This window comes from Diprion similis, chromosome 14 (assembly GCF_021155765.1).
Source record: "Diprion similis isolate iyDipSimi1 chromosome 14, iyDipSimi1.1, whole genome shotgun sequence".
In the NCBI taxonomy this organism is placed as follows: domain Eukaryota; kingdom Metazoa; phylum Arthropoda; class Insecta; order Hymenoptera; family Diprionidae; genus Diprion; species Diprion similis.
The window spans coordinates 9734022-9758069 of NC_060118.1; the positions used below are offsets into that span (position 1 = coordinate 9734022).

General features: G+C 37.7%; 1 protein-coding gene across 1 annotated transcript in view; it reads left to right on the plus strand.

Moving 5' to 3' along the window:
• The first annotated feature begins 1554 nt into the window (after window positions 1-1554).
• Window positions 1555-24048, plus strand: part of LOC124414778 — a 166956-nt gene continuing 144462 nt past the window's right edge. Inside the window, exon 1 of the mRNA XM_046895842.1 lies at window positions 1555-1805. Within this exon, the coding sequence (XP_046751798.1) occupies window positions 1739-1805 (67 nt within the window). The 5' untranslated portion in view covers window positions 1555-1738. The remainder of the gene's footprint in view (window positions 1806-24048) is intronic.

Here is a 24048-nt window from a genome sequence, read left to right on the forward strand (position 1 = left end):
TATATTCGTTACGAGTTGGCGTAAGATGTGCAGTTTTGATGTGTCTGGGTATCGTTAAATGTTAACAAAAATTGTTGCAATCTGGTGCCAAGTACGATAGTCTGACCCTGACTTGATATCAGCCGATAAAATGTGTAGTCAAATTGGATAACTTTGATGGGACCAGTCTAAGAAATGATTGTATTTTTATTATCTTGTTATTCAAAGAATTCATACCTGCGTCAATTGAAACCAAAATCACGAAAATTCGACAATCCATTTTGAAGGTATTATCGTTTTTATTCATTTTTTTATGTCTTTATTCTAGTAACTTAGAAATCGTTTAACCGATTAGATTCAAAATCCAATCAATTCTAAGTCAAGCAAAGCTCCGTTGCTTGACACCAAGATCATTGAAATCTGTCCATTCGTTCTCGAGATATTGTCAGAAAAAAAAATTGTCCACACACATCCAGACATCGATCGTATCGAAAAGTAGTTGGAAGTGATTCTCTATATTCTTATTTTTTCAGTCACGCATTTTTCTACTCAATATTTTGAGCCTGATTTTTTTTACCCGAGGATTTTCGGGTTACTGATAAATAAATAAAAAAATTTCAATATAACAAATCGATTCTAATACAACAAAATAAAAGGATATCTCTAGTAGTAATACTAAGTATATAACAAAAATCATTTAAAGTAATAAATAAATTATGATAAGGTTATAACACGGAAATTTTTGATGTGAAAAGCGTCTAGTCTGTCGAACAGTAAAGCTCCAATTTTTCGTTCGATTAGGATAACTTGGCCGTCTCTGTTTTTCCATCGAAAAAGCAAACTCAAGAGGCGGCTCGTTTGAACAAAGACTATATCAGACGAGAGAAAAACATCCGCTTAAGAGATTGCGACGTCTTCGTGTAAGCGGATGCCGTGTGCATCGGTCTGGGACGGCGTCGCGACGCTCCGCGCGGCGTCCCGACGACAAGGACGTTTCGGAGTGGGTCGCTGGTCATGCGCAGGTCGCTCATGCCGCCAGGTGCGCGTCGAAGAGGCGCGAAGATTCGACCGACGTTTGGGGGAACTCGAGGAGTCGGTGGTGGCGCCGGTTCTACGGCCTGAGCGATCCGGCACGCGTTTAGTTGCTTGCGGGTCAAACGCTCGTTCGGTCGCGACGCGTTCTCCGGTCCCTCGAATCCTGATCCTGCGGGCGTTTCGCCGACGGCGATAATAACCGCGTCGGATTTCCGCGTCGCGGAAATTGCAAATAAGTGCTGTGCGCGTATATAAGATTCGTGGATTTGGAAGGAACGGTTTTTCCAAAAACGCAAAACGGAATTCTTAGCATGCGCGGTTTTTTATCGCCTCCAGCGACGGTCAATCGGCGTAATAACCGCGCTTGACAAGGCGATTGGATTTCAAGTTCGGGTTCTGTGAGCTGCGAACTTCGTGATTGATATTTTCAGTTCGTAAATTTTCAGTGTTTCGGCAGTTTAAGGCTTTACGATTTGTTGCTGTTGTTTCTGTTTTACTAAAGTGTCCCGTTCTGGTTTCTTATCCCTGTTTCTTCGACTTCGAAAGTCCCTTCCATTTTTTACCTGTGAAAAAAAGTTATCCCCGTCCTCGAAGACAAGATGACGCGGAAATAAGTGCCTGCCGAAAGGAGCCTGAAACAGCCCAAAATATCATCGTCGAAAAAATCCACTCCGGAAGTATACCGAACAGGATTCACACCCAACAGGAAGTTGCTCGGCGTAAAATGACCGGTTTGTTCACCCTCCTTCTGTTCGCGGGGCTCTTCGCTGCTTGGCCTGATCGAGTCCAAGGTAAGAAGAAGAATCGTGAAAGGAACAAGACGCAATTAGTACAAATATCTAGACCACCAAGAAACGTGTAGATACTTGATCCTGAAATGCAAGTACATCGCCCTAACACCCACGTAAAATCGTTTCAGCGATTCTCGAAAGCCGTGAGGAAAAGGAAAACGCGTGTCTTTTGCCAACGAGGCCAATCATCCGGAAGTCACGTTTACGCGAAAAGTACTTCGGGAGTATTTCCCTGGATCGATAAAAATTTCTCGCTATAAAAGATGTTTCGGGAAAAGTTTTTTTCCCAAGCCAAGCCGTTCCCGTTATTTTCTTTACAAAAAAAACATCAAAAAAGAAGAAAAAAATGGGGCTGCTGGTTTATCCGGGGCACTTTTGATCTCGTTGAAAAACGGCCGAGTGGAAGGTGTGCGAGGATCGCCTCGCTCCGAGCAGCACTTCACTTAGCCACATACTTCACTATTGTCATGCTAATGTGATCGCGGGGCTTAGCCCCCCCCCCCAACCCCCCCCCCCCCCCCCGCCGTCCCACCCTTGCGAAAATGGGGTTACCTAGAGAAATAACGAGTCGGTGTACTGCACTTGAGGGGATTTTCCTCGAGGATATTACCTCATACCAGCTGCCCCGTCATCTAGGGCAGGTGCAGTTAATAGCCGACTCAATTTGTCTTCCATTTCTCCCACTCGTCCCCCCCCCACCTTCGACGGGGTAGAAAAAGGAAGAACAAAAAGCGCAAGAAAGTAGGAAGGACAAAAAAGGAAGAAAAACTTTACTTTACTGCAGGTGGATTTTAGTCGCGTATATTGCATCGTTACGCAGGCTCTGAAAAAGCACTTTGAGACGATATTATGCACGTTGCGCTTCGTCGTTCGCGAAATGCATTTACCTCGGAGTTTCTACTGTCGCGAAATCTCCCTCCGCGGCACCCTATAGACGATGAACAGCGAAAAGGCGGGTCCGAAAAAAAAAAAAAAAAATTACCACGATGCATAGACTTGAAACTGTTTTCCAAACGGCTTAAGAAGCTATGCACTGAATTTGAATACCATTTATACAACCGAGGAACTCGAGACGCGACAAGTTACGGAATCACCAGATTATTCAAACTCCGAAATCTGAGTCTTGTAAAAATTTTCTGGGGTTGCGTATTTGTTTTGTCTGAATGAGACATATAATAATATATAATTTTTTTTTTTAATTCAACTTTAGTTTGAATTCGGTATAAAGTTCCGTAACCGCGATAAAATTTGACAAACATCGCATTTCAGCAAACTTTGCAGCAACTTTTTTTTTTTCTTTTGCTCAAAGCAATTTACGTAACTACAAATTTCTTTCGCGTAATTAAATTACATATTTGATGATTTATATTTATTAACTTTCGTGATGTCATTATTTCTTTTGTTCGGTAAACTGGCAATTAAATTCTTATCTTATATATATATATATATATATATATATATATATATATATGTATATACGTGTGTGTGTGTGTGTGTAACATTATGTAATTTTCGCAGGTTTGATTTAGCGAATAATCACTGTTAATAAATATATGTTCCTTGCGTAAAAGCCAACTTGCGTAAATTTCATTTTCCTTCTCGACGAGAAAGTAAAAAAGGAATCAGAAGAGGCGAGGTGAAACTTGCAAGACTACCCGCCAAACGAAACCCTACAGCCGCACGTTTCAAGGGGCTATTCAAATTTGTCGAAAGCTTGTGAATTAATTATAAACGAGTAAGAGTTTGAGTTTCTGGTTTTTTTTTTGGTGTTCTTTTTTTTCATCTTTGTTTAATCTGGAAAGGAGTACCGAGTGAAATATTTTCCTGAACAGTGAGGCACGGATGGGGAAATGTAAATATAAAGGCAATCAAGGTGAGAGTGAATATTTCGCTCGCTTATTCGCCTCGGCAGGTAATGCAGTCTTGCATTTACTACGTATCGCAATTAAAATATAACGAAATGACGTTGAGAAGACGAAGAGAAAGAGAGAGAGGGATGAAAATTGCGGAGGAAATCATAACAGTGAAAAATAGTTTTTTTTCTAAAATTTTACAATTTTTTAAAGACGAATTAAAGAAACGAAATAAATTATCGAAATTCTTTACAGATGTATTGGTTTTCTGGATCGTTTGATATCTGATTTATAAATATAGCACCACTCTGAAATGAAATGATTTTAAAGTGTAGGAAAAAAAAAAAAAAAAAATGCAAAATAGTTAATATTTCTGGTCTTATTTTATCCTCAACGAGAGATTTTGATTTGAATAAAATTTCTAAGCCTTCGTTCAATTATTCAGATTCGTTGATTATATTATTTTGTTTTTTCTTCTCCCAAGGCTCCTCGAGCGAACAGTTTCACCTGAATCGCGCTCGTCAAGCCGACTTAACGTCACCGTAGCGATCTGTAAATTTAAACTTCTCCAAGACTGCTTTGATAAATGTTTGAATTAACTTGCTGGAATACATGAGACTCGGAGAAGGAGGCGAGATTCGCGTTCGGTGAAATTAAATTACCGACTAATACACCGAGGCGGTTCAACCGCCGCCGTTAGAAATTGACGGATCGTCTTGGGACGTTTTCGAGTCCACGTTTCGCGTCGTATCTACTACACGGCTTACACACACCCGAATAACGCGGTCTTGAATCAATTTTCCGAAGTGATTAGACCTGACAGAATCAGCGGGGGCTCAAATCCACCCTTCCGACATCCTGGAGGGCTAATTAGATACCTGCAACCCCTGAATAGCCGAGCGATTCGTGATGCGGTATTAATGAATTAAGAGCCTGTCTCTCTGATCCTCTGCGACGCATTTTCCTCCTGCATTTTGTGATTATCCGACGTTGTTAAATAATTTATTTATTTATTTATTAGATAGAATTTTTTGGACGATCTGTTATTTTACATTTCAATTTTTCTGTGAGCTTATCATTAAGAAATACTTAATTTTATTCTATTACTTATATTATAATTTATAATATTTAATTTTGATTATTTATCTTTAATTTTAAGAAATGTGTTCTTCTTTTTTTTTCTCAAATAATTTGAAAACAATTAGAATCGGAAAAAAAATCGACCACAATAAAGACGATGAGATAGTTGAATTTGGGTAATAATCATGCCCAAAAGTTTAAAAAAAAATTGTTTAAACATAATATTGTTGGAGAAATTTTTAGGAAACGTTTTTTTTTCTCTTTCTGTTACGTGAAACGAATTCTTTGATTTTTCTGAATAAACGTGAATTTTTAAAGAGAGTTTCCTCATTGTTTTGAAATTACAGTACTCGAAAATTGTTAATTTTGAAAAACGACGAAAGAATCATGAATTCTTGAAACATTTTTTTTAAAACGTTGTAAATTAAAAATTAACAATTTTCCTGAGAATCGTACGAATCCTTTGAAAACTAAACTGTAAAAACTATTCCGTAGAAAAATATTTTGTTAAAAAATTCTCCTGTAGAATTAAATCATGCAGGATAATTTCTGATGTAAATTTCAAATTCCTTCCTGTAGAAAATATTATCTACGAAATTCTCTCTATAAAATCGAACCTCATTATTTCCAAAAGGTGATTCAGATATCAAATCAAGACGCAAAGCAGCCGCCTGGCTGTTTTTTCGCGTGCCTGGAAATAGTCGGACCCCCACTGTTAACCCAGATATTCGTACCTACCGATTGGCATTGAGACTCCGAAATTCTCTCAGCTTTGCCAGATTAAAATTAGTACAAAGCCGGCGCGGTCAGTCGATATAAAAAACTAAAACCAAAAATCAAAATCAAGATTCGTCGAGCAAAGTACGAGAACCATCGTGTTATCTCAGCGGCTGATATTTGCACCCAAGTTTAATTACCGTAAAATTAAATTCTCTCCCCCTTTCCCCTCCCCCTCCCTCGTCGCCGCTACTTTGCGCTTATCAATCTTACTTAGGCAAAGTTTAAATGAAATTAGGCTCGACAGAACTCGAGAGCCGGTCGCAGGTCTGAAATGGTCTCTGCATTCTGCGTTATCTTGGCGTTTACGTAATTCAACCCGGAAAACGGAAGACCCTCGTGTGTTTGTACTGTTTACGCGACACAGTATTAGCGCGTTTCAAACGGAAATGATAATTGCGCGGTTTCACACGCTCGTAATATAATCGCCAACAATCCAGAGCTGCGCTCTCTCATCACCTTCGAGAGATCCTCATCTTCTGGTCAAAGACCCGAAACCGGCAGCCGCGATGCAACGTTTTTGCGAAAATAGGAAATTCCGGAAATTTTACACACTCGAATTAGCGACGAGAAGAAAAAATTGATCGAACGTGACTCGATTGAAACTGATCGATTACTAAATTGTTTCGGTTTTTTTTTCTTTTTTTTTTTTGAAAACGTTGCATTTGAAACCAAAATTTCGTAAATTTTAGTACGTAGTCTTCATGGCGGAAGAGTATTTTGACGATTTATTATTTCGTTGAAAAAATATTTTTCAGTTCCTTTTTTTTTTTAACTCTAATCACATGGATTGATATTTTATTGCGTCGTTAATGAGAATATTAAAAAACAAAATCCGATTGCAAGGATCGCGTGTTTTAAAAATAATCGATTATACTCGATCGATCATTCGTACAAATTCCCGAAAATTATTGACTTGAAATTTATTCCCTGATTTATTTCGAAAATTTTCAATCAGTTTTAGGATTTGAATAAAATTTTTAAACTTTTTAAGATAAAAATTGATGACAAATTATACATACAAAGTGTAAAAAAAATTAAGTTTTTTAATACATTTCTTTGATTTTCGAAAGCAAAGAAAGCAAGAAAAAAGCAAATATAAAAACGAAAACCTCAATTAGTCAGCCGAGTGTTTGTCGTAGGTGAAAATAAAATTTAGATACATAAAAACTTATTGCCGGTAATTTTTGTGTGAATAAAAATTTCTAACACTATCACGTATTATCGCGTTACACAATCGGCGTGATTATTATCGTTTCTAATATCGTCATCGTCATTATCGTAATCGTTTGATCGCCCCAAGACCGCAACGGCAACTTAGCAAACTGTTTATTAAGAGTTCTGAAGGGGTTTTTCGTAGGGGTTGGATAACGCCCGTCGTTTTACCCACCCTTGCGACGACTTGACGGGAAACTTTTAATACAGTTGGATTACGTCTTGCTCAAACTGCGTTAGATTCGTGAGATAAAACAACCCTTAATACGCGTCTGTTTCCTGTACTACGCGAATTTCTACAGTTGTTTCCGTCTTATACGTTTTAATCCAGGATTAGTCGACGCGTGACCGAGCTTCTATGTCCCACCGGAAATTCTTATGTCTTGATTATGCTAAATATTATCCTAATTCCTAATTTTCCCCCTAATCGCGAAAAACGTGCTAAAAATCTAATTTTTTTTTTTTTTTTCGATGTTATTTTACTTAAAATTCTCATTCCCAAAGTTTCCAAAATTCAAAAACGTAAAAACCCACGATCTCTACCCCATGAATCTAGAAACAACCACAAGCCCTAAACCTAAACCTAAACCCACAACCTCAAACCCAAATCCAAAAAATCTATTTTCCTTACGTTTTTAGCGATTAAAAAAAAATCCTGACATGCTGTAAAGGTAAAAGCTCAACGAATTCGAATACAGAATTTCAAAATACCTATTTGAGACGTGCATTCATCCCCCGCAATATTTTTTTCAATTTCTGGTCGATTACAGTAAAAAAAGATTTCTTTTTCACGCACTCTACCACAGTACTTACCAGTATAACTACTAAAAATTCCTCTCGCATACAAGCCTATGTGATTCCAAAGCGTGACGTCATCGACGCGTGACTACATATATATATCGAGGTAATGAGTTGTGTATAGATGAGTCTAATCCAAACCAAGCTAAGCCGCTCGGAGACGTCGGGGGTTGGTGGTTGGGATCCTCGTAGTGTTTGGGGTGGTGTGTTGTTCCTGTGAGAGAGAGAGAGAGAGAGAGAGAGAGAGAGCGAAAGGGGGGGGGGGGGGGGGTGAGTCGCGCCCCGAAGCGCCAGGAGAATTGAGTTCGTGCCCCGAGTTTCAAACCAACAAGAAAATCCTGCGCAGCCTCTGCCCAGGCAAACGTCGCCGACTTCGAGCTCGGCTCATCGTCTTCTAAAACGCTCGCGGTTGTTTCGACGTAGTCCTTTACAACCCTCCTTGCATTTTCTCATCGCCTACGGCTGGCGACGCACGTCGCGCGGAACCGGAAACAAATACCGTGAGTGGTTAGGGTGAATTTGAGATAAAAAGAAGAACAGGTGAGAATGAGGGTAAAAGTGAAACAAAACCGAGGGGACGCCCCCTTCTGATGGGAGACTTATTTCATTGGTAGTAGAAAATTCACTGCTCAAGAACTGGGATTTTGAATAACTCGTTTTATCACTGTTTTGTTGTAGGGCAGGGGGGGGGGGGGGGGGGGGGAGGGGTAGAAAAGAAAGTATCCAATGTCAAATTTTCAAATACGTGAAAATCTGTTTCTTGGAATGCCAAAATTTAGGCAGTTGAAGTGTGTATAAAGCCGAAGTATAGAATCGTTAATGTTTAGATTGAGAACGGGGGTGAAGAAGATTTGGAAAGATTAGGAAATAGAAAATTCAGATTACGAGAATATGCTGTTTTCAACAAGGAGAAAATCTGATTCACTACATTTCCAAATGCAAAAGGTCGGTTAAAGAGTATAACAATTAAAGTTAACCTAGATAAAAATGCAGGAAAAAAATCAGAAAATGGACAGCTCAAAGTATCGAATTTTCACAGTCACGAGAATCTTTTTTACTGATTTTGAAAAATACTGTAAGTCAAAATGCAAAAAAGTCAGAATGTATCTAGAAAGAAGAAATAGAATAAGAAACCAATGTATATAACCGTCAGAATTCTGCTATAAATATATATATATATATATATGTATATTCTAGTTCACTCTAAGGATTCTGTATTATACGATTTTCTACACTTTAACTTTTGGATGGGTTAAAAAAAAAAAAAAGAAGAATCAAAAAATCTAACGACCTTAACGCAGAATTTTAAAAGAAGCGACAATTTAATTTATAAAATCTCAAAATTTAGGAACTCAAAGTATGAAGAAGTAAAAAAACAGAAAAGTTACAATACAAAATGTCAAACATAGAATCGAATAATACAGATTCCGAGTTTTGTCGTTCTACATTTTTACCTTTATGTATCTCGTACTCATCACAGCCTCGTTCGTCTTGTCACGTGGTACACTGTCCATCGCTTATCCGGGAATTGAACGAATTCACAATCCACTAAATCCGAACCGATCTGTCCGGCTGCTCGGCTCAGACTGACGCTCCTCTCCGCTCCCGAAATCGATAATCCTCTTGTTTATCAACACTCCCTTAATCCGGTGATTGTGACTACGTTTGGTGTTCATTCCATAACACCCAATTACGTGTACAGTCCAGCTTAAAATAAATTAGCTCTCACAGATAAAAATTTTCGCGTCTTTGAAAATCGATTTTCCGGTTCTTTTATTTAATCGTTAATTCGAATTTTTCACCCTCACCCTATATCTCGTACTTCGACTGACTACGTTTTAGAAATTCCTTATACTTGACCGTCCGCTCTTCGATTCTCAACCATTTCAACCCCCGTTGATTCCCATCGCTGCAACTCTAATTCCAATAAATGGTAAAAAGCCGACGTATCAACGTTCCCAGAATTTTACGACCCCGAATAACGCGATCCTCGTGATATGTTTTGCCAATGACCGGACTGACCGTCGCCGATATCCTTCGAATGTTTGTCTTGCGACAGGATTCGTCTATCCTGTAGGGCACGGCTGCGATTCCCGGGAGTTTTGCGGACTGCGGGATGTGCGAGCGTCCCAAGGGATGAGAGAAAAATACGTACACACTGGCCGCAACGATCCCCACTAATCATCCGGCGACTCTGCGCTTGACAAGCGTCGAAGCAACGCGCTGGTTCGTTTTAATTTCGCCATACTGCAGGGTTGGAGACCGGAGAGGGTGGAAACTACCCCTGCGGAAACAGCGCTGCGAGTTTCAAAGCCACTTGATACACCCAGCGACGCGTAAACGTATCAACAAATACGCCTTCATCCCCTTTTCAGCCCCTCAATTCATATCTTACGATTAGCCCCGAGTGATTACTCGACAGAAAAGCTGGAAGTTGTTCGGGTGGTTTAGGACACTCGTCACACTAGCGACTACTCCGAAAACTCCTCCATAGGAATTCCGACGTTGCTACAGAACCAGAAGTTCTCCCAACCAATCAGACGCGACTTCAAAGAGTCAAAAACAGGACTCTCATCCACTCTGGAATCATTTGTCGTTAATCCGTTCTCGACCTTTTTCAAAAAAAAAAAAACTTTATGTCGAGCTGAAAGTCTTGACTCATGTTCGTTTTTCACCAATTTCGAGTTTGGAGCTTTTATATAAGTCTTAAAATTTTGGGCACGGTTCAAAGCTCTCGGAAAAGTTCACATCTCGTCGTGTTTTTTCATCGCAGTTGAACCCCCGGGGATTTGGTTGTTGGAAATGCAATAAGCCGGTGAAAGAGAGAGGCTAACTATAAAGTTAGACTTAAGACATAGACTGTGTTGACCTTCTCGATATTTGTTATTCTATGGTTTTATGGTCTTCTTCTCTGCAACCAATTCTTATACTATTACTACTGCTCGTATTATACCTAACTATAAAGATAGACTTAAGACATAGATGGAGTTGACCCTCTACACACTTGTTATTCTATGGTCTTCTTCTCCGGAACTAATCCTTATACCTAATTGTTCTTTATAGACGTCATTTGCTAATTGTATGAAGTTCTTTTTCTTGTTATACCATAATAAATACATTTTAAAGATTAAAGTATACCATGAAATAAATCCTGTCCCATAATCACCGTTGCAGTATCGGTTACCTTTGGATGCTGTGTCCTTAAACGGTGTGGAAATTCATTGGATAACTTTGAATTTGAATTGGTATAATAATTCAGATGCAAATTTAGCTGCAGGTGCGCCACCCGCTTTCTGGGTTTGAGGTTATGGCGTCGAGTGCAGGATGGCGACCGGTAATCGTTGAAGTTAGATTCTCAGGGCATGTCTGCTGATAATAAGAGATTTTTTTTTTTTGCAAAAAACGGAAAGGTCAGCTTCGGATTCCCTTGCCAGTCTGCGATGCCTACTAATACACTCTTCCCTTTCCCCTCGAGCATTCTATCTCTACCTCCCTCACCTTTCAGACTTTTCCGATTTTCCGTAGCAAAAACCACACCGACTCACCGCGAATGCAAATTACTCTCCAACCTATTTCCATTCCCGATTCTCTCTACCGTTAGCCAGATTACACTTTCGAACCGTTTATTGGCACCTGGATTCTGACTACCGTTCGCTACTCAAAGTGCTGCACCCTACCAAAATCCGATTACACGTATTTCGCGACTGTTCTTTTGACGATCGCGTTAAATCGTTCTCTGGCACGATTTCCAACGAATTAAAAGCGCTCACCAATCTCAGCGAGTCGTTTCGCCCAAAAAAACAAAAAAAAAACGAATGCCAAGTCAAGAAAACGTCGTGAAAAAATGCGGAACCTGATCAGACTCGAGATTCGAAGATTCCAAGACTTTGAGTACCATAAACAAGTCCTGCGTGACAGGTCCTGATTGTACCTTAACTAATTTCAAACCTGCGCGATCGAAGACGTCACCAATTTTTGCGAAGTTCAAAAAAACCGCTAGAAACCTGTTCAGGATGAACTTTCTGGGATATCAAGAATTCTGGAAGCACAAACCAGTTTTCCTTTCATTAAATGAATACATGTGTGGATGAATTGCAAGCGGATCATCATCGATGAACTTTGACCCCACAGTTCTCATTACTCGATGATCAGGGAGGCTGATTGCAGAAAAGTGATCTAATTACGAAGGCGACTTACGAGCGTAATTATGAACCGCCGCATCTGTTCGCCGGCCATAACTCAGGCACGTGTCTAACTGAGGGTTGGTGTATGGTGTGGTGGTAACCGCACATCCAGGACCCGAGCTACCGGGCTTAATGGTTTATAGTTCGTCAACGCGAGCCTGGCGGTCAGACCGGCTAGAGACTGAGGTACCAACCAAGCCCAGGAAACCATATTCAAAGTGGAAATGTAGCTCTGCAGGGTCAGCCGGAGGGGATTTTGATATTCAACGCTCTGGCTACTACGCCATTGACCGTTTCACGGGGTGAATTTTAGGGGCGAGGTTGAAGTGAAGAATTTAAAAGGTTGCGAAAGCGTCTAGTTCCGAATTATTTGCTGGAAAAATTTGAAGTGTGAAGAAATCAAGCTTCAGGAAACAACAAAGTTTTAAATGGTCGGAAAACCGATTGTACGAAAATTCCGAAATCCAATATTCTGAAAATTTAAGGCATCACTTTCAGAACTTTAGACTTTTTTCTGTCACGGAACTTTGCACCTTCGGAACTTCGAGTTCCAGCTTTTCTACAAATCGAAACTTTGATGTTTCGTCAAAGTTTGGCTTTTCTACTTCAAATTTCACTAGCAAAAAATCAGGAATTTACCACTTTCGGAACTTTTAAAATTCAGAATTTCACCCCCACCCCTAATTTCATCCAGACAAAATTTGCGTACACTAAAAAATTGCGTCAATTGCGTATGGTCGTGTAATGTAAAATAATTCGTAACATTTTTTATCAGCGATCTCCGAGCCCGTTAATGAAACAGGTTATTGAACAGAAAGCATGAGAAAAAAAAAAATCCAGAGGTGAAACGATTTATTCAGTATTATACCAAAAAAGTATTAGAGAAACAAATTCGTTTGATCAATCATTTCTTTTTGTAGACTTGATTGATTTTTCTGGAAATGAAAATTCCTCTCAACGAAAGCTTGAATCGTCGAGTAAACTGAAAAATCGAATATAAAGCAATCTCCGTAATAATTATACGGAGAAAAAAGGAAATTTCATAAAATTTTCTGAAGCGAAACTTCCCCTTCAAAGAAAGCTTGAATCGTCGAATAGATTGAAAAATCGAGCATAAAGCATCTCCGTAATAATTATATAGTGAAAAAGGAAATTGTATGAAATTTCGCAAACCCAGCTTTCCGACAAACAACGCGTTGACTGAATCGCCTCTGCGTTTCCGCAGAGACCTTGGATAAATACAATACTTGTGAACACACACGTACACACACGTACAAAAGCAGAGTGAGGAGGCGAATGATGATCCGCATAGAACGTAGCAAGGGGCATTGAAATTTGGCAGTGGAGCGATGCTTTTATCGCTATGGCATTGAGGTCGATCTGCCGTCATGAATACGAAAGTTACAAGGGGGTGGCGGTTTCCCGAGGGGTTGGAGAACCAGGTGACCCGGGGAATAGGTGTGGCCTCCCTGACCCGCGTTATTTAAAAGTAATATCGCGAGAGGAACTCTTCGCCGGGAATAAAGGAAAAAAAAAAAAAAAAAAAAAAAAACGAAAGCTGCCCGAGGTTTTTTACTTTCAAACTTTTTCTCGATTCCATATAGGTATCCAATGCTAGGAGCGTTCTGTGACATCTTGATCAAAACTCTTACAAGACGATGTCTCAGATTGGCTTTATAATTTTTTTTTTTTTTCATGAAGTCATGTAACAAAAAACGTGTTCGTGATTTTTTTTGAAACTTAAAAAAAAAAAACAATCTTTCTAAAATCTAAAACAAATTTAGAAAATTTTTATAGAATATAAAAAAAATACTTGACAACTGTTAGAAGATGGAGATTTTATAAATTCAAAAGATGAATAAGGAGAATAAAAAAAATTGCTTTATTTGAATTTTATTATTATATTTCTTCCCGATAGTTTGAGTCTGCGGTATATTTTATACATCCGTCGTTTTCAAACAGAAAATTACCCCTTAGACATATTTTCCTGTCCTCCGGTGCAATAAACGCTCGCGAAAGCTGTTGTCAGTCACGAACGATGTTTTGGCCCATTTGCACGAAGTTTTTTGCTGAGTACACGTCGTTATTGTTAATTATATGTACGGAAAACGCTTGACGTAGCATCGATTTTGCAATTTCGGAACCTGGAGGAGGTAGATTCGCCAAAAATGGATACTTTTTACCGATTGAAAGACGAAGTAGTGATTTATAAATTATGATAATAAATTATTACATTCTTAAGCTTTTTTGAAAATACGAATTTATATAATATTGATAATATTCATGCTTCGTTCCAAATAATTTCAAAATTTTTAAGAGTCTAATGTGATTTGAGTAATTTTCAAGCTGTTTGAAATAAAACTTTGTTTCTAATTTTGGTATTCTTTATTCTTTTATTTTTGAAGAGACTTTCAAGCTCACGAATGTAATAAATTAATAAACATTCGATGCGAGATTATATTCAAATAAAATTAACAAAAAGCATCGATTTCTGGCCGATAAATATATCGCTATAAGAAACGGGCTACCAGTTTTTCCAAAAATTCATCTCTAACCGTTTCAAGGCCGGAGAACTTCCGTTCCGAGATTAAATATTGCTGCGCGTTCTAAAAAAATTGATTATTTACACAGCTGGAATAAGCGGCGTCAGAGGCAGTTTTCACGATACCGCTAGAAAACTTATAGAAACCTAGATAGGAAGCGGGCCTCGCAAGTTGGCATAAACCAAGAAACGTTACGTGGCTTTGCCAGCGGGCAGAAATGGAGGATGACGTAATTTTCAATCTCAGCTTCTGCTAGCCCGGCGAACCGACGTTTATTCATCGAGAATTTATAAACGCTCTGTTTGAGGATATTCACGATATAGAAACTCACCCGCGTCAAAGTTGAAAAAAATCTGCGCTGCGTAATTTTCGCGCCAAAACAATCGTTTCAGTTTTTCTTTGAAAAAGAATTTTCTAAAAAATTATGGAACGAGAAAGTAAAACATTTTTGACAAATATTCTTGAAGCAATCCGAAAAAATTACTAAAAATCGTGTTTCGCATCCCTTATAGGATTTCTTGTATCCCTCACGAGGACTTGAGCTGACATTCGGTCACGTAGGTAAAACTAATTCCGAAGTTTAACCCTCGCGCGCTATATACTTTGGGGGAAACAATGCACGGCCCGAGATCCGGTCTTCGGACCTCCAGCACCTCGTAAGGTTCCACCCCCACCCCCACCCCCACCCCCACCCCCAGTGCTCGCTTCGAGCCAAACCAAAGTCCTGTTTACGAGCTGTAAGTACCCTATATACACGGCCTAAAGCACCCTCATAGTCTGGCCGAACGATTCGGTAATCGGTGAGTGAAGCCTCGAGAGCGAGGAGACACAGATTTTGGAAAGGAGAAATCTGGATCCTCGGTAAACACGCGGAAAGACAGGAAAATCAAGGGTTCGAGATGTCGGATCATCAACGATGTGGAAATCTGTGCGAGGGAATATCGAAATGTAGAATAAGTCGAAGTATAGGAAAGTCAAATTATGTAGAACACAGTATTGTTTATAAAAAACGACATCGGAAAATAAAATTGTTATAATAACGAATTTTCGACGACGCGAAACTTTATTTTCCAGAGTTTCAAAATGTAGAATAAATTGAAATAGAAAGGTAGAATATAAAATAATAAAATATCGTAATATTGAAACGACGATAGAACGAATAAAAATATGGCAGAATATTTGAGTTTTTTTTTTTTTTCTTTCTTTTTGTTGTTACAATTTATTTTATATTTTTATAGAAAATAAAAGCAGCGAAAAAAAAAAAAAAAATCTAGTCAAAATTGCGAACCCTTGAGCAAAAATCAATCGTATCTACCGTAGGGCATCGCAATAACTATTCGTAAAATTTCATCCTCGTTTCGCAGGTATGCAATTATTGGCCGCATGCAAACTTTAGCTTCGGAAACTCGGCCATATTGCATTTTCACAAAATTGTCGATAGTTTTGGTACAACGTGACTGGCATGGAGTTGTAATTCGCAGGTTGAAGGAAAAAATAACGGAAGTCCTATTATGAAAACGATGCTAATTTACGAAACACCCTTTACATGTCACTCGTGTTAACAAACACTGTAATTAAATTAATTAAGAAGTTTTATTTTTTCTTTTCTTCAACCCAAGTCACTCATTTACTTATTATTACGCGATTGAATCCTGCACGAATGGAAAATCCTTATAATTGCATCAATTGCAACGATCTATACAAAAAATTACGAAATATAAAAACGATAGAGACGATCGATCTGAATTTTTTTTTTTTTTTTTTTTTTTTTTTATAAAAACAACAACAACAATAATAACAAAAATCGCGGTATCTTGACAAAATTAAATCGGAAACTGGAATTCAAATATAGCGAGAAACTCGAGGTAAGGTTGTTACTTTTTATTCATAATATTATAGAGTTTTTTTGAGACTTCTGTTTATCTTGTCCCAGTTTTTTTCCTCGCCCTGCTCACTTGCGCTCCGCGTTATTTTCTTCGGTGAAAAAGCAGAGCGGAGGAAGAAACCGAGAGCTTGCAGCCTCGATAAAAGCTCAACTCGCGCGCGCTTTGCCTCCGGACTCCATCAGCACTCTGCGCGACCCCATTAATTAACACAGCGGCTACAACGAACGTGACTTTCAGGTTAAAACGCTCGACTTTGGCCCCGACTCCTTTATCCCCGCTTCAATGGATCGCGAATTTTCGATTGTCTCTAATGACACGACTGCCTGCACTGTAGATTCTACCAAAACACAAATTCACACCCTCGTTTTCCTTTTAAACTTATTCTTTGAACGCGTTTGCCTCAACGAAGTCTTTCAGGATTATTGGACGAAAAAAAATAAAAATCGAAAATTAAAAATAAGGAATAGGGTAAAAATATTTTTATTTATTTTTTTTTTTCAATTGGGAGGATAGTTTTAATAATGACGAGAACAACAAATCTGAAATCATATTTTTAAAATCCAAGATAATGGATAAAAAAAAACTCTACGCAGGGGTTTTCGGAGTCACTGATTGGATTCGCCATACCGAATTTTAAAAATCTGATTTCAGATTCGTAATCAGTGACCCAAAAGAACCCTGGACAGAGGTTTTTTCTCCGGATTTGATCGAATTCGAAATTTTCGCTCACCATCTTGAATTTTCAAAATCCAAGACCCCATAAAGTTATAATTTATGTTTAACGTGGATACGTGTAGTGAGATAATTTATTCGTTAAATTTTCACAATTATTTTCAATCAATTTGTCTCTAACAATAATAATAGTTCAGATTATATTGCAATAATTACTCTAGAGTATTGCAAATCTGTTTCAGTATACTATAAGAAACAGCAAAAAACGGTGAAGAAGTATATTGAAAAGTTCTCTGAATATACAAAAAAAAAAGAATATCCTCACCACAATGACTGAAAGGTTTAAGTGATGAGAATGAGAGAAATCGATGGAGGTAGGGGGGTGGTGGAGGGTGGAGGAGATTTTTTTTTTTCTCCCGGGCAAACGCGTTCATTTTCAAGAGGGAATTATCTGTGTCAGATGGAAACGGGAAGCGAGTTGCAAAAAGAAGGACGAAGTGAAAAAGAGAAGAAAAGAAGAGAGAGAGAGAGAGAGAGAGAGAGAGGATAAAAGAGAACAAGTAGATACAACAAAAGTAAAAAGGAAAACAAAAATTAAACAGACAGTGGATGAAAAAGGAAGAATAAAGAAAAGGGTTCGACATCGGTGTGACGCGGCTGAAGTAGAGAGAGAGAGAGAGAGAGAAAGAGAGAGGTGAAAATATAAAAGCGGTGAAACGCTTACACACGTTGACGTAGCGTGTGGCATGCGATATTGCCTGAGGAGGCAAAAAGAGAGAGAGAAGCGAAGTGGAGAAGAAAAGAGAGAAAGAGAAATGAAAAAGCGAGGCGAGCCGAGGCATTTGACCGGAATGCAATTTTCTGTCGTTTGAATTCGCGGCTCGCGAGCGATGGATACTGACTAGTCCTGGTACCTGGTGTCTAGTAGTCTAGGAATCGTCACCCGGAAACTGCCGCGCCGCCATATACAGAAGGACGAACTTCTAATGGAAATGCATGCCTGCAACGAGGGTTTGTTCATTAGCGAAGCTAATGAGGACGAAGCACTCCATTAAGTCAACTACGCGCGACTACGGCGCAGATATTACCACCCCCACCCCCACCTCCACCCCCTTTGCCTTTCCTCTCGCCGCTGCCACCCCCGCATCGCGCGGGAAATCTAAAGAGAATTTTCTCCGCATGGCTTTTTGATTACAAAGGGTGCTGGAAAAAGATGCAAAGTAAAATCTCTGAGCGATTTTTCGGAAGCTGTATATTATGACGGGGTTTTATTTTTTTTTTTTTTACTTTTTTTTTTTCATTCTCTTCATCTACTTTTCGAGTACACTTGGAAAAGGGAGTTGTTGTTTGTTTGTTTTTTTTTTTTCTTTTTGCCTCAAACGAAGCCTCGTGAAAGTGGAATTCGGTGGTAAAATTCTATTTAAGGTGATTCAACTGGTTTGAATTTTTTTAAACACTAACTTTTTTTTAATCTTATTAAAAATATTTAACAGAGAATTAAGTGTGATGGTATTGATGATTTTTCTGAAATTATTTTGTTTGTTGTACCATAGAAATTAGAAATAAATAAAAAAAACTTTTACACTGATTATTATTGAAGATTTTATTCAATGAGATATATAACTCGATGCTGTCTAAAAAAATTTTATCAAAATTGGCTGGCGTGGATTTTTATAGAACAATTTCGTGACCATTTTGAATATGTCGATTTATAAAATAAAATAGTATTTCTTAAAATTCTACATCACATTTTTCTCACCGAGTATTATTGAAAATTTTACTCAAAATCAGTCCCAATTTTATAAAAATTGTTTATTTATTATATTCATCTTCTACGATCAGGTATAGTCTAAACGACTTCACCGTACTAGAACAATACAATAAATTCAATTCCTAACCCAGAAGTGGGAGAAGATTGAAAAGCAACGGAAAGAAAGAAAAAAAGAAAGAAAAAAAAAAAAAAAAATTCAGTCCATTGACCAGAGTAATTATAGCGTGTTTTTTGGAATAGCAGATCGTTGATGATATTTATCGGAGGATCTGTCTTGCGTGATTTAATTAAGGTTAAGAGCTGCTGTTGCTGCTGCGCCTAAAAATATTGACAAACGAGACTGGAGCGAGAAATCGAACCGACGCGACGCGACGCAGATCTACGAGGGGGTAAAAATTTTTACGACCCCTTTGATATCCGCCCCTGAACGGGCAGCAGGTCTACGCCCCTTGAACAGAGTTATATCCGTTTTTCGCATCAGGTGTTACCGGGGCTTCTAATCCATTAAGGAAGTTCGGTCAGCTGTTCGACGGGCGAACCTTAAACATTATCCTTCTCTCCTTAACGCCGCGCGTTCCCCACCTGTCGTCACAGTCATCGTCATCGTCATAATCGTCATGACCTTTCCAGTCCATTGCCTTCCGGGCCGGAACAGAAGCATAGAAAAAAAAAAAAAAAAAAAAAAATTTTAAAAGGAAAAAATCAAATATTTATTGCAGACGGTCTGTAGAAATAGAACGCAGTATTATTTATTATTGATTGTCGAAATAAATTGTTGTTTTTTTTTTATTTCCCACGATAAACAGTCTCTTAATCGGGTATGTTCATGTACTATATATACATGTACGTGTATACTAGTTTGAATTATATACTTGAGTGAAAATTTTGCTCGTCGATTTATTATTATTGATAATGGGAAATGATATTGGTTATGATAATTGGACGTGTAAACGTTTTTTCATTACGAGATAGTCGAATATTGGAAATTTGTGAAATTAATGGATTCGTTTAAGCTGCTGTGATTTTCATACAAATTAGAGAAGAAAGAGAGAAAAAAAAACGACCAACATCAAAATCAAATATACCAAACGCACGGAGTAAAATGTTATAGATTCGAATAGGAATAAATATCTGAGAAGATTTGCTTTGCTGAAGAAAGAAGAAAAAAAAAAAAAAAACAGAAAAGAATACAAACCAGTTGGGTTGAAATGAATTTTAATGAAATGAAGTAAAATTTTACTTTTCGAATTATTAAACCGACTTATATTGAAATGAAATTTTGTTTTACTTGAAGAAAAGCGAGAAGATTTGCTTCTTCCTTAAAAAAAAAAAAAAAAAAAGGGACAGATAAATACAGAAAAGAAGACAAATCAGTTGGGATGAAGTGAATTTTAGTGAAATAAGGTAAAATTTTACTTTTTGAATTCTTAAACCGAGTTTTATTGAAATGAAATTTTTTTGCTTGAAGAAAAGCGAGAAAATTTCTCTTTCCAGTGTGATGATGGAAGATTGAAGGGTGCGGTGAGGGAGGAATCAGCGAAACGTGCCAAGCCTTCGTCCCGTTTTCTCGCGTCGGATTAGCCCGGTTTTATTTTAGAGAAATTTGTACCCTCGGGGCGATGTTCAAGGGGATTAACCAGCTCTCCAGGATTCCCTGGTCTAACCGGCGCCCAATTGAGTGGAAGAGGAGATAAGGACGAAGAGAGGAGGCGGAAGTAAAAGAAGAAGAAGAAGAAAGTTAACTAACACCCACCGAATTACGAAAGGAACCAGATATACACTCGAAATTTGTTTGCAGAATGAAAAGTCTATCTCTTGACTCTTCAGACGCGTCTCGGAAATCTAAGTTTATTTATAGATTTTAATTATCAACGCGATTCTTAAATTTTTTTTAAGAATTCACCACCATTAAACGGGTGGAAAAAAGGAATAACTTCAGTCAGGAAAATTTTTTTTTACATCGAGAAGTGAGAGATGAGAGTATGAGAAAAATGAGGATCAGAAGAAAATAAAAAAAAAAAATCTGCTAAGTTTCAGAAAATTCTTTGAATCAGTTTTTCAATTAATTTTTAACCCCGTAATTTTAACCCGCAAATTATATCTGAACATAATCTGTAACTTTAGTCTACAGTTCGAAAGTCTAAAATTTGAAAAAATTTTCTTTCTTACAGTCCGACTAAAAGTGTAAATAGAATTATCAAATTTTCCATTTTTTCGAAAGTCAATTCAATTTCTGCAAGAAGAGAAAAAAAAAAAAAAAATTCTTTGCAAAACTCGACATTCGCTTCATATTCTTTATTCGCAAGTAGATTTTGTCACGTTTCAATAACTGGTTTAAATTTGAAAAATGAGTCAGATAGACGAAGAAGCCATCCGATGAACGCGAATCGGCTAAAGTCGAGTGTTTCATGAAAATTCGTTGAAAATTTAACCAACTTGGTGCAGTAATTATTCTTTCCTATGTATGTAGATATATGTGTTACACTGATTCCGCTTACCGTCAGCTTTTTGCGCTGGATACTGTCCGTGCAGCTCTGATAGCTTTATCCGTTGAAAGGGTTTCGCCTGAATCCTCCCTCCTGTAACATATATAAATAAATATCTATATAATACATACATATATACACAAGTATCGATTTTCCTTACGATAATTAGTATTTCGTAAAAATTTCTATGCTTTACCAAAAAACATTTGATAAACTTGACAAAAAAAAAAAAAAAAAAAAAAAAAACCCTAATATACACGCTATGACCGAAGTGCGGAGCTAAATTTCGAGCTTATAATCCCCGCCAATTTTCGTTTTATTGATCGCAAATCGATCGTCGAAAATCCAAAGCCTTGTATAAAAGTGTAACTGATTGAGGAAAATTAGAAAAGAAATAATAATCGAAACGCGATGTCCTAAATCTATTTGGCAATCCTTGCGGCCGGTGCAGAGAATCGATTCGAAAACGTGGCGAGTCTCGGGGCAATAAAGGGAAAAGTTTTAGGGGTTGGTCTATAAGGGTTGTACCATAATAACGATAAGTTATACGACGTTTGTGATGAAAAAAGATAAGAGCCTCTCGACGCACGGCCTGACTGGGAATCCACACTTTCCAACTTAGTTTCCTCTCATGAATTTTCTAAACGGATGCTTTTTTACGCGATAATTAGTTTTGGGAAGAAAAAAATTGAGAAAAAAAAATAAATATTTACCGTACAAATATGGAATGAATTTAAACAGGATATCGTTCGATCGAGTCAAATGAATAACGTAATAAAAAATCACGACCAAAAGTAGATAAATTTTGGTTCTACTAATCGTTTTGGATATCAAAATTTCTCTCATCACTACCCGAATTTATTTGAGTAATCGACTGTAAAAAATTCATTCATAAAGAGAGAGAAAAACATCAACAACAACAACAACAGCAATAATAATAATAATAATTGTAGCATCGAAAAACTTTCCAACATGGAAGGCCTCCGTGATTTTATATAAAAAAAAAAAAAAATAGGTATTGGATGATGAAATATGGAACGAAATAAATTTGTCTAAATACTCAATTGAGCCAAGAGAAATTGTTGCAATTTATTGGCTCACAGGGGAAAATTTGCTGAGGCATAAAAACCCCTTATTATTACAGTAGTAAAGTTGTGTGTCAAGAGTGTATGAGGTGTTTGTGTACGATCAATGGTTGTGTCTCGCAAGTGGAGAGCTGCCGTGAGATTCAGAGGCCAAAGGCGTGAATCTACGGAGGTTCGATCGGCTGGCGAGAATCTACTGTTTAAATTGGAGAGGAGATGAAGAGAACAAGAGAGTTTCGAGCGCGACTGGAATGGCCGGAGACTCGAATCGGACTGACTAACCGATCGTCGATTCCCGGTTAGTTATTTATTCTTCCAACGATCAGCGCCATCTTTGCGGTTAACGACGATTTCGGGTATGAGATGGGATAGAAAGTAAGGCGGGGATATGGGAAAGGTAAGGATCGCTACGGTCTGAACAATAATAATAACGGCATAAGTTTACCAAAACTATATTAACGAGGATTTTTTCAAGCCAGAAGAGTGAGGCAATTATAATTAATAACGATCAGTACGTGATTTTTTTTTCTTCCCTTCTCTTCCGTTTCGCCTCGTTTTCGTTGAAACTGTACGCCCGATAAATCCCGAAGCTTCGTTCCTGCGAGAGTTTTTCCTTCCTTTTTAACGCCGAGCCGAAAGGCCTCTTCATCAATTAAAAAAGATGGAGCTTTTTACCGTGAAACTATATATATATATGGTTGGAATTAAAGGGAAGAATTACGATGATGAAGGAAGGTAGAGTAGATGAAAAAGGAACATTGGGTTTTGAATCGCAATCGTCTCTCGGTGATTGCAAATTAAAAAAAAAACAACAACAAAAGAAAACGAAATCTCAGTGTCAGGCGAAATTCATGACTGAGTGTAAAATGAATTTTTAATATATATATATTAGGTTGACGCAAAAAAACCGACTATCTTTTTTTTTTGAGTCTCGTATGACAAAATGTTAGTTTTTGATGTTTTAAGAGCCCACTCCAAAGGACAGCTCGAAAAAAAAATGTTAAGAGGTCGCTCCTTTTTAAACATGTCAAAAATCGTCAAAAAATTAAATTAAAAACATTATATTTTCAATATTTTGTTTGATTTTTAATTCATGTCGTGGTGTATTGTTATCGATTCTTTCTTACTAAATAGAAGAAAAAAAATTTATGAAATTTTAATATGAATATTAAAAGGTCGCTCGAAAAGATCTAAAGAAATGCGGCAAAAAATTGAAAAAAAATTATGAGCGACCTTTCAAAATTCGAATTTTGAACTGAAACTTTCGGAAACTAATTTTTTTTCTTGTCTATAAAATTATACCGTAACGAGAAAAAAAAATGAAAAAAAAAAAAATCGTTTTTTGACGATTTCTGACGTTTTAAAAAATTTGGAGTGATCTCTTAAATTTTTTTTTTTTTTGAACTGTCCTATGGAGTGGGCTCTTAAAACATCAAAAACTAACATTTTTTCAGACGAAACTCAGATAAAAAAAAAAAAAAAAAAAAAAAATAGTCGGTTTTTCTGCGTCACCCTAATATATATTTATATATAACTTGCAGTATTCGCAAATCCATTTGCAGCTCGAAGTTATTACCGAGAGTGCAAATCCAACCATAACGCTTGCAAGAATCTCCCTCGCCTTTCTTATTTTCTTCCCATGATGCTCCATCGCGGATGATGAAATCCTCGGTGTTCGATCACGAGCGTCTATTTCCAGCGTTGCGCTCTTCTTCGGGCTGTTTCGAATTCCGCGCGGTACGGAGAAAATACGGGAAGAATCTTTTCATCGGAAATTGCACCTCGGCCAGATATTCGCACCGCAAAAATCTACATATGTAGGTAATATCTTCAATACCCACCTACTACATGGAGTTACCCGAGTGAGTTTGAAGCCTCCACGTTTTCTACAGA